Source organism: Branchiostoma floridae, chromosome 1 (genome assembly GCF_000003815.2).
Source record: "Branchiostoma floridae strain S238N-H82 chromosome 1, Bfl_VNyyK, whole genome shotgun sequence".
Classification (NCBI taxonomy): Eukaryota; Metazoa; Chordata; class Leptocardii; order Amphioxiformes; family Branchiostomatidae; genus Branchiostoma; species Branchiostoma floridae.
In genome coordinates, this window is record NC_049979.1 from 18,301,283 (window position 1) to 18,313,626 (window position 12,344).

Consider the following 12,344-nt stretch of genomic DNA (forward strand, 5'->3'; position numbering starts at 1 on the left):
ACAAGTACATGTATATCCATCATGCCAGTACTTGGAATTTCAGGTTTTGGACTATTGATAAATTCCGTTTCCATGAAATTGGATTATCAATAACCCTCAAACTATAATCACCTGATTTCTGAAAAGCAACCCCCTCTCCTCTCTACCATTGAATACAAGAATGCAGTCTTTTTTTACTTCGTAAGACCATCAGTACCATGATAGACTTTGTTATAACCTCTTGTGCAAAGGCTTCTATTAAGTCATAAATAATCTTGAGCTTCCATTTTTCCCCAGCATAATAACATCAGTAACTGCACTCTTGATATAGCTATTGGTAATATCATTTCAGGTGGTGCTGCCATGAGGGCAATTGTGTTGTAACAAATATTACAACTTAACGTTACAGGTACAGGTTTCCTAAGCCATAGAAATTGTCCTTATCTACCAGCCATGCACTGCAGTCCAGGCTGGCCCATGAAGATTACTGACCTCATGTGCCTTGAACCTGAACTCCATTTATCAAAGTTGACACCCGCTCTTTGGGTTTCTCCCTGAGTCTCACCAGGGTGTCCACTTCATCCAGGGAGTATCCAATTATAGCCACTCTTTCCCTGGAATCCCTAGCAAACTGGTCCACCCTGATTCTGCTGTGTCTACATGCATCACAAGTTTTATTCCAATCTCGACTGCAGCAGCTTCTTGTATTAGTTTTAAAAGTTCCAATACCCCCTTAGTTCATTTTCTTATCAGCACCTCTCAGCTGATCGTGATGTGTGAGCCGGGCCTGCTTCCCAATTGAAGACTGGGTAATGAGCATACATCCTCACTTGGTGGCAACTAATACTGTTTAATGTATGAGGCCCTTTCCTCTCCCACAGGCAACATAGCCCATTCCTTCAGCTACCAATAATCAATAGTTTCAAGGATTTTTCCCCTCAAGTGCCTTATATTCTCCTGACCTATTAAGCAATCATGGCACAAGCCCCAAAGTGAGCCTTGCTGTGACAGATTATGCTAACTAGAATTTTCATTTGAACACAAACTGAATTTAATCAAGCAATAGTAATTCTCTGCTTGAAAAATGAATTTTACACTCTTTGATTTTCCAATCCAAGTTACAGCACATTGTTGAACATTTCAGGCAGCCAGAACTAAATAAAAAATGTTAGCATTGACAGCAATTTCTCCCATTGAAAGTATCACAGGTACTTACAGTCAAGAATGTTTCCTCTTTAGAACAGTAAGAAAAGCAGTGACAGTGAGCTTAACTGTAACACTAACAGTAAGTACCATGGCTTATTGCAAACATGTCAATCAATCACAGCAGAGTAAGGAAAACATCCTATTCAACACATCTGTCTCACATATAAATAATATATAAAATAGATTTACTTTTCTATGTATAAAAAAGAAATAAATGAATGACCATTCCTTATTCAAGAGCCTGTCAAAGTTACAAGAAATGATATATTTTTTAATGTATATTCCCACCTTGAGGTATGCACATGTAAAGTCAGCCACAAAGGCTGTCAGTACAGCAATGGATGGCAGCAACTGGTCATTTGTACAAAGGCAAACTTCAATTACACTTTAATTCAGGAGCATGCCAGGTCCAAAAGTTATCACCTCTTACACACTTCTGCCCTCCTGTTGTGTAAGTTCCACTATCTTGATACTACACTAATGACCTGAAGAGTTTCATCCATCTTACAGTACCTGCAGCCCCAGTAGTCATTTGTTACCATGGCAACTCATTGGCATATTATTCACAAGAGCTCTCTGACTCCAGCTGGGGAATAGTCCTCTATGCCAAGACAAGCTAAGTACATTTTGATGATCTCAGTCACAGGAGCTGTATTTCACAGGCTTTCTACTTTGATGCAACACCAACCACCATACATTATAATGATTTTGCCACAGGATCATGTAAATGTACGTAATGGAAAAGCTCTGCAGGTCTGGGTTCATACAGCATGGGGCATCAGCAAGGAAATACATGATTTCACCATGATAGAACAAGCCTAGAATGCATGTAATGTTGTAGTTCCATTAGAAACAAACTCAGAGGACTGTGGTAAAATCGGTATGGACTATTGTCGTAGTACTTTGTGCCTACTTGGAATTTAAACACTAGAATCAACCTACAACTGGTGAGGATGTCATCATGGATTTCATCTGTATGTGTGGAGGTATGGGTACCACAGATGTCTGTTCTGTGGGTCTGCCATAAGCTCTAGTCCTTGACCGTGGAAATAGGTAACAAAGATTGGCATCAGACTGAAAGGTTTCCATTCCATTCATATAGGTACATGTAAAATAGCCTTGGCCAATGGAATTTACATCATGATACTAGTGTGAGGGAAGCTACAGTATTAGCTATGTTGCTGTGGGAGTGGGTCCATGTAGAGGAAATTAAGATGAAGTTTGAATGAGGCAATAATCCTGGGGAAAGCTCGCCTCCATTTCACCAAATCCTTCATTGATCATGATGTTATGTTGTCTTTTCAAAATACACAGTAAGGATGAACAAACTGAGTAACATCAAAATGTTTCAGACCTTTATGGATCTAAATTACTGAACTGCATCTGCTAAAATGGTATCAATCATTGTTTCTTCCAACAAGGGAAATCGAGGCTTGAATGATCATGCAAGACAGTTTTGGAGCCTAGTGTTCCCAGATGGTTATGCTGCCTTACCATCCAGCCTTTAGGGATAAAAGAGGAGAAGGATATGATTTTAATTTGACTTTGACACTTTTGATCCAGAGTAAACCAAATATTGCTGACTTGGAAAAAAACAACCTTTGATAAATGGGTACTAAGAACATAGTTTTAATAGCCTATCAGCCATATTGATTGGCTCAGTACTGACTCCTCCTGTACTTATCTTCATGTACATCCATCCATGTCTCTCTACCTCTAACTAAAGTAGGTATTTGTAGAATGATTTATAACATGTCTGTAGGTCAATGTCATGGTCAAGACTTAGGGAGCCATCCATTAGTTCAGCCTGAGGAGAGGAGAAGAGGGAATGCAGGACTGGAAGCTTACCAGCTGGACCATGGATAACACTAATGGTCTCTACCCTGGCACCTGTGGACACAGGACTTTCCCCAAGGTGTTTGCAGAAATTTGCAATGAAGTATGGTACCATCAATAATGGTAGATCCAGGGATTCTTTACTGACTTGACTGGCAAACTCTGCACTAGAGACGTGTTTAAAGGTGAAGGTTGGTGATTGAGCTTTGTAACAGTTGAGAATCAGCAGGAATCTAATCATGGAAGTGTCATACTGATGACTTTGAATATATCAGGGACAATTAAGCTGTTCTTATTCCCTTTCACACAGAGTCTACTATTACATGTCCTAGAGGTATAATATGTATTACTATGTTTGCGGAAGTATACATTATACTCTTTCAGTCTTTGCTATCTTTAAGATTCATTCAATCTCTCTATACTATCCTTGTGCAAAGGGGTGTCCTCAATAGCAAATAACACTAACGAGTTACTGCATAAAGTTGTACTTCAATCAGCTTGGTTGCTGCTAAGTTACTGAAAGCCAGAAGTTTAAGCCTTTGTTTTCTGCCAACACTTCTTATGTCTGCATATACTGAACCGAAAGGATGGGGTCCTTTGTTGATAAGTATTTGTGAAAAGTGTGAGAGAAAAAAATTCATCTTGTAACCAGTCAACCGATGCTTTTTAAATGATCTGACCTGAAAAGCACATGAAAAGTACCACCTGCAGTCAATATCACAAGTTGACATGGGATTGACATAACTCTAAATGGTGAATGGTAAAATGGCCCAAGAACCTGACACTGGGATCTGTGCTATCTTTATTGCCTCCTTGCTATTTCTCAGGTAAGACCAAAAACTAGCTGTTGGTTATAGAAGCGATGAAGCTTAAAGGGTTCTTCAAAATAGGAGGCAAAGGGAATTGCTTATCAGTTACTGAGTAAGTGAGTTAGCTCAAATTTGCTGACATTCCACAGTATCTAGTGCTCACCTGAAGGGTACTGCGACCTTGCCATGATGAGCTCTCAGTCCAATAACTGCCTACTGTGTAATTAGGCTGGATGTGAAGTGGAGCTCCCCTGGTAGATGGACAGCCATTGATCAGCCTGATTCTACAGACTCAGATGTCCCCACAACTATCTGGACACTGTCAGTGTTTAATGGCCAAGCAATTTGTGCTCACAACCAACTAAGTGCTCAAAATTAGGCTTTAATAGTTGCTGTATGCATGCCAACTTTAAGAGCATTGCCTCAACTTTTTGGCTCAGCTATACCCAAAGCAGTTCTATTTGAAAGGTCAGGGTAATCCACGAATTAGAGACACTTTGGAAAGTAATCACCAGGTGTATTTTGCCAGCCAGTAGGTACCCAAATTATGAGTAATGAGGCTGTTTAACATGGTCGAGGCACCTCCTTGAGCACGGGGGACCCCCGTTTTACGTCCCTCCAGGAAGACAATTTCGAGGAAAGCTTCGTGAAGCTACAGCAATCCAGTTGTCCTTGGTTAGGGGTCTCCCATCCAAGAACTGTCCGGACTGCACATTGCTTAACTTCCGAGATCGAGGGATCGGGTGTACCAACGGGGCCGTAGCTAAATGTCTCTTAAACCTCTCTACTGTTGAAACACTTGGAAAGAAGTAGAAACCATTTAAGTCTTCTGTTCTGCATCTGTGCAACTAGCAGCCTCTGGAGTTGACATTGTAATCCTTTATTATGTATCTTTTCTAAGTATGTAAATTACCAGCATTTGATGTTTTGGAAAGAAAAGGACCTTCTGTTCCCTAATGCTACAAGATGAGTACAGATACTTTATGTAGCCTGAAGAAGAAAAAATGCCATCATGCTACTGTAAATACCATACAATTCAACTACCACTTCATATTTCAGATGATTATAACCATTTTGTTTATGTTCTGGTATTATCAAATTCAGTTTTATGACATGTGAATCAGATGTGCAGGAAAGGGACTGTGATAAGATCAGGTGGTAGGTAGCCAGCCACATGGTGATATATCCCTATATCATCTCAGCAACCCTCCTCCAAGGACAACATACCCAAGGTGAAAGTGTTTGTGATTGGTTAGGAGAACTTCTGCCCTCTTTTGCTTCCATCCTGGTACTAGTAAGCCCCCCAGAGGTTACAGAAATGTGAAGGAACAATAGCAGAACTGTGCAGCAGCAGTAGAGGTCAGCCCTTATCTGGTGACCCAAGTCATGTTTCAGCCAAGGGTTTAGGCAGCACCAAAATAATGGACTACATCTGTACAAACTTGTCAGAGGTCCTTCCTGTCTCACTGTTCTGTGTAACTATAAAGATTCTTTTTTCTTTCACTCTGAAGCCATTCTACAGCACTGTGTAACATGTCAGACTCTCCAGAAAAGTAAATATCAATTCATGTCTACATCAAATACAAGTACCGATGTTGCAGACATGTTTCAATCTACAAACTACAAACTGCCATTCTACACAGGGTAAAAGACAATTGGATGACTGTGACAGACTTTCATAATCAATTTCTTTGGTAGTAGATATGGTACTACATGCTCAGACCACACACCTAACCTGCTCTCATGCCTGGGGAGGCAGCTGATTACAGATTAGGACAGGGGATACCTCCATGTCCTTCATGGGTCTGTTGTTGGAGATAAGCTTGGCCAAACTTGATGCCCAGGAGTGACAGATATAGGCCACAGGCTAGCATGTTATTACTACAGATATGAAACCTGGGAGTCATGCATAAGCTAATAAAGTACAGGCAACCAAGATAGGATCTCTGACACCTTGATGGTTTACCATGTCAATTTACCAGATAGAGCAGTAGTTCATCTCACAGGCACAGGGGAGGTCAGTCTGATGTACATCAGTGTATCAGTTCAACCAGAACTAATACCAGGTCAGGAATATCAAGTAGTCGTCCATGGATGGCTATAAAATCATATTCAAATTGAAAATGATGAGGATAGCTAACAAACAATGATGCTAATAGACCACGAGGTGAACGCAAATTAATAATTTTCTCTGGGTACAATGACTTAGGAGTACACTTCCTGTTTAAGGAAGTTGTGTATGACCCTTTGACCCCCAGAACTTAAATTGCCTTATCTGCCCAGCCAGGAATAGAAGCTCCCATGGTCTCCTGACTGATTGACTGCTTGCATATTCCTGCAGCCAAATGGTTGGAGGAAAGTAATATCTACTCATCCAAGCAGCTAAAGATTGTTACTTGACCTATTTACCCTCTTCAGTGACAATCTATTTCCACCTGTTCTGTTCAATAAATGGACAGTCTCCTGCTGCTTATCAGTTACTTCACCAAAGAAGATAAAAGATTTATGATTCTTCATGATTTCATTGTGTTCTGGGTGTTTCAATAGTACTGCTCTATTTCATTGATTGTGAATATTTTACTCTAGATTCTTAGTTTTCATGACCTTTCATAATTCATCTGACACTGAAGGTATATGTATCTACTGTACAGTAGAAAAACCTAGGAGCATTTCTACCTTGTGCAACAAAGACATTGCATTTGATGAATTTAGCTGCACCTGATATTACCAGTAGGTTATTTTCCAGTCATCCCTTGGTATTCCAGCATCAACCTAATGGCTGTGTAGGGTCTCACCACAAGTTGTATTGTAAACCACAGACATAGACAAAAAGCCACATTACCTCCTAATTCACCAGTTACCACAGAAATAAAGACATAACAGTTCCATTTACATTGCTGATGTGGACTACTTCTACAGGAGTTCTTAAGAACATCACATGCAAGGCTAGGTAGTTGACCTTTTAATACCAAATTTATCCACTTTCAAGTCACGCATGAGAAATATCTACCTGGTCCCTACTGCTAGCCCTGACATAACATAATAATACATCACAATCAATATTCAGGAAAGTTGATTTGTTCTAAATGTGATTAAGATGATGTCACCTTTTCACAGGAATTAAAGACATTCTAGAAAATAGTTACCTAATCAATTGAAGCAGTCCTCCCTTTGTATATGTGACAGACAAGATAGATCATTGGGGTCAGACAACACTCTCAGCACCACCTGCATTTAGTATCTGGACAGGGTTGAAAGGGTCAAGTGATATTTCTACCTTGGGGAGTATATGGTCTGGAAATGGGCTGTGACTCAAACAAAGGGCGATAAAGGAAAACCTGAAAGCAGTTACCTACTTCATGAAACTTGGTACAGGAGCATCTTGAAGGACAGACTGCCCTTCCTACTCCCTGGGAGCAATCAGGGGCTAGTTCAGTACCCTGTCAATCAGGTCCATATCAAGAACCTTACAGCTTCCTGCTATCTGCTTCTATAAGGGGATTTCATCACCAGGTCAACAAGGGTCATCTGGAATTTCAGCCTCCTGTATCTGGTCTTCTCCAGATGATGATAGCAGCATGACTTGAGAACAAAGGTTTTCTGTTTGGTATCAATACTAGGTTCCCAATCTAGTCCATACATTAGATATCTCACACAAAAAGAAACACACTGGTATTCTAATCTGGAAACTGTTTTCAAGCAGAGCACCTGATTTTTTTAGAAATCACTTGAAGAGGTTGATGGACAAGACATGTAAGTCAGTTACCAGGAAAAACAAAGTACACAGGGAAATTGATAGCCTGGATGCCTGACTGTTTCCAGTACAATTACTGTTCCAGTAGATATTGTTGAGATCAGGCTGGGGGTCTGGAATCACGGCTAAGAAATTGGTTTTAAAGGAAAGATATTGAATTTTGTACACAATCTTCACAACTTTCCCTTGGAATGAGTATCAAGGATAGGGTGATTGAGTTTTATGGGCTGGATGGGTAACCCCTGGGGTTTGGTGATAATCACATAAGATCATCTCTCTTCAAGGGGTAGCAGTTGTGTTGTATGTGGTAACTTTGACAAGTTGTATAGAGCTGGACCATTCTTCTGTGCAGATGGCAACTAATATCAAAAAGCTATGTATTTAAGCTAACTAGACACAGACCATACTCCCCCATGGAGTTTTCTTTGATATTGACCTTCAAGATCCAACCCTGGTCACTGATTTGTTAACCTCTAGTGTGGCCATGACATTGTGGACCCAGAGAGCTGAAAGTGCCCTTAACACTTGACATAAGTAACCCCGTTTTCACAACCCCTGATGATCTAATTAGGCCTGAGGAGATCAAGTTTTCCAGTACCCTACAGGTCACCAATGTAAGAGGATTGGAGGAAAATCCCATTATTTTGAACAAGTACATCACTAATGCAAGGCCTAAAGTAGCTGGCACTCAGCAAGCATACCTACTACCTAGCCTCCTACTGCACCAGCCATTAGGAGAAAGTGGTGCAGCAGAAGAAGATGCAGAGGAGGAGTCACATGATCTCCTGGTGACTTCCCATTTGTCACCTGATGACCAGTAAAACAAATTATCTGGGAGATGAAAGCAGGGAGGGTCATAACTTCTGGAAAGAAAATGCCAGCCTGGTGCCCCTGGAGGGAATTTATGTCCTACAGATGCCTTGTTGCTCAGTTCTGGACTACCCTAGCAGCAAGCATGCATGGAGGTCTCTTTGATATTAGCTAGGAGCATCTGTTGCAACTTTTGTCTTCAAGAACAAACTGCTCTCTTTCCAACTAGAAATTAATGGCCCCTGGGACAATCATACCAGTACCATTTACTGAATATTACCTGTGCTATAAATACATCAGATTGGCTATTGACTACAGCAGCTGGTATTGCAGATCATGATCACACAAGTCTATTCTTCTATCACAGGATGATTTTACACAAGAAAATTGAGGAAATAAAGCAATAAAAAGATAAAACTGGAAAGACAATAAGTCCATACAGACTTGCTTGAGGGAATCTACAGCCAGCCAGTTAACTGACTTCAATTTAAAAAAAAAACTTCCTATCATCACATCTGGTCTGTGTTTTTGTTAATGTTTTGTTTTTGAGAACAATTAGAAGGATTGATACAAACTCTTTTCAACCTCCTTGATCTGACATATGTTTGGAAAAAGTCTTATGGGATGTCAATAATGTATACTACAATACTGGCTGGCTTGTCCAACTTTGTGCTTGCAATTGCTATGAAACTATATTTTCTAAAAAAAGTCTTTAGAAATGTGTATATAAAAGAATGCTCTCTTCTACCATGGAATTATACAAAATGTATATATGTACTACATTCTCACATTGGATTAATAAATAGCATATTTGAGCATGGCTTGGGGACACAATGCTGTGAGACATGATGCTGGCTTTCAAAGAATCTTAAAATCTGCATTATAACATTAACAGCTATAATCAATGTTAGTTTCTAACATCAAATACCCAAGCCCTTGAATGCAAGTGTCAATATACAATAGTACATGCTATATAATTTAGAGGCTTCTCTAACATTTTGTACAAGATATACAATAACTGCCAGATCTGCAGATGTTCCCTTGGTGATATCAGCAAGTGGAAAAATGTCAGCTGTCAGCTGAAGATGTGTTTTGCGTGCAGGTTCAGAAAAGGTGTCTGATATCATGTGTCATATTCCCCATGTTCTCTCCCAAGGCTACAACAGATGGCAGATGGCCAGGTTTGCCTTATTGCCAAGTCAAGTTAATATTTATGAACAGCATGTGGTACTGGTTAAAATCATAAATTTTCTGACATCAGACTTCTGCAAAGGTTTCTGCAAAGTTTTGCATTTTAAGCAGTGTAATTTACTGTAAACACTCCTTTCTTAATACCTTCAAAACCTTATTTCCACATGTACATCTTTGATTTTTAGCTTGAAGCAGTTAATAATATACTGATGAGAATGCAAGTGTGTGCATTTATCAAGTAGGAAACAGTTAACTCCGTGAATAGTTTGCAAAAGATTTAATTCTATAATTTGCTTCGATAATTAGCCTCTAACTAACCTGGGAGCCAGACAGGACCGGGTAGCTAGCGAGGTTGGTGAGCAAGTTTTGTTTGGGGTGCCAAGGCAGTCAGCCAACAATCTCACATTAGCACTCCGGGAAAGTTTAAGGAGTTATCGCTAGGGTAGGTCCTAGCTGCCCAATCCCGGATGGCCTCCAGGGTAGCCTCTAACTTGCCTAGGGCTATTTCTTCTTCAATATGCTAACCTTACATGTCCACTCTGAGGTTTGGCTGACTGGGTTGGGGGATATATTGTAAACACAGAACACATGTCAGGTGAACATTGAACATGTAACAAATAAAAGGTACTGACCCTAATCTTGACTATTCTTGAGCGGACTCCATGTGTGCACGGCTTCTTGATGAGCATCTGCTGTAGGAACAGGAGAAACAGACTCAGTGATCTCCCCCCTTGTTGATTCATACAACTCATGTACAGTACTTGGTACCTGACAAAGGTTGGCTGGGCAGCATCATTCTATGGACACTACTGGACCATGGGCACAACCTGCTATATTTTACTTCTTGGCATAGTGCCTTAAATATTGCTTAAATGCATATCTTACCTGTAATTCTAATCCTGTTTTTATTCTGTTTAAAGGAGATGAAAGACCCCTAATGTCTAAAACATAGTTTGTCTTGAAGTAATTCAAACATGACACAAATGACCCCCAAAGCAGAGGCCCATGTAATCATAGGCCACAGTGGACAGGGTGTGTAGATGGCAGATGGTAGGGTGTGCTGTGCACTGGGTAACACATATCAAGTGGGAAATGCTAACACTATTAGTATTGCATACCTCTTCCCACAAAGCCCTGAGAGAAACCCCAAATACCATGAAGGTAAGACAAAACACGAAAAGCATGACCACAAACCTTGCACCTTGTTTGAATGCACAAAGTCCATCATTACTTACGTCACAAAATCTATCATGTTATCAGATTTGTGTTGTCACAATTGTCATTCAGCCTCACAGAAAATTTTAAGAAAAGAAAGCAGTTTGTTCCTCATCTTTGCCTGACTTAAATTTCTAATCAAGTACATGTAGGTTCCAAGCTTTTTTTGACACCAATTTTCCTCTGTCCACAGCAGGTGTTAGCCCGACTGGTTACACCCTTAGATGTTATAAACCAGAGCTGATATCAACTGGGATATTGACTTTTCATCTTACTATTTTAGTTTTACCACCACTTGGTGAGTCCAGGAGGCAGAAAGCTCCACAGCCAGCCTGGCACCAGGACTGATTGATTCTCCATCTGTTCAGAAAGCTAACACACACATAGGCAAGCTAAAGAGCACATAATGCACCATGGAAATAAGTGGACCTTCCTCTCCACACAACCATGAAATGAGTCCTAAAAGTAGTGCCCAACCTGAGCAAGGATAGGCTTTTTAGACATCAAGAGAGCCAAAGCTAATTATGCAGGGCACCAACCTTCAAGAAAGTCACTTAGTGACATGTCGACAAGTGGGTTTTAAATACCACCTAAAGTCTAAGCAGTATTAATTGGTACTAACTAGAAGAAGTATCTGAACTTTGGAAGTCCCATCATTGGCAAATAGGAGAAGTCTGAACTTTTTGCAGAAGACAGACATGTGGCTACATCAATGCCTAACTGATGCTACAATACAGTATTACGTAATAATGGTAGGGCCTAAAATTCTTTTGCAACAAACTGTATTCTACACATACATGTACAAGGCACATGCTAAATCATAGTAAATGGATATATCTGCAGGTTTAAGAACGCTGTCTTCTTCACCTCTTTCTGTTCGATGTACCGTGTACCTCTTAAACATTTACCGGTTAGATATATGGACATATGGACGTTATTTGTCATATACAAAGTCAAGTTCTATGCAAAGAGAGCTCTTGGTTTACTTCTTAATATATCCTGTGTATGTGGAACAGGGGTGGGGGTGGTAGTGGCAAGGTGCAGACCAGAAAGCACACTTAACTCAATTTGAAACTTGAATTTGAATCATTATCATTATGAATGGCATACAGAGTTCGCCGACCACATACCTGTATGGAAAAGATTTTATGTGGTGTTATGACGCACAGCAGGAATCTGGTCTTGAGACCCCTAAATCGCTCTTTACACTGTGGCTGAGACGTCTTGGCTAAGACGGTCTTGAGACGGTCTTGGCCAAGACGTCTCAGAAAAACCTAGTGTAAAGCGAGTGTATATAACATATTAATGGGTCAATAACATTGTTTGAACACCTTGCATATTTTCTTCTTAGAAAACCACTGGGGTGAGACTCTCTTGACTATTCTTGTAACAACCGGTCTTGGCTTATATCCCTCCAAAGCAGTAGCAACTGACCTGTGACAACAAGAGAACAGTGGGAAAAACCTACTCTTGACAAGTCTATTTAGCCATTTTTTGTAGGGAAGCAAAAGGTGTATATCAAATATCATATGGCTCCTTCTATG

At 40.2% G+C, this 12,344-nt stretch overlaps 1 protein-coding gene across 2 annotated transcripts in view; it reads right to left on the reverse strand.

Annotated features, from left to right (window-relative positions):
* Nucleotides 1-12,344, reverse strand: part of LOC118417739 — a 38,264-nt gene that overhangs the window by 12,515 nt on the left and 13,405 nt on the right. The window contains exon 5 of one of the 2 annotated variants that reach the window (XM_035823438.1): nucleotides 10,218-10,277. The exons of the other annotated variant lie outside the window; for it this stretch is intronic. Coding sequence (XP_035679331.1) covers nucleotides 10,218-10,277 — 60 coding nt within the window. The remainder of the gene's footprint in view (nucleotides 1-10,217; nucleotides 10,278-12,344) is intronic. 2 annotated transcript variants of the gene reach the window in all.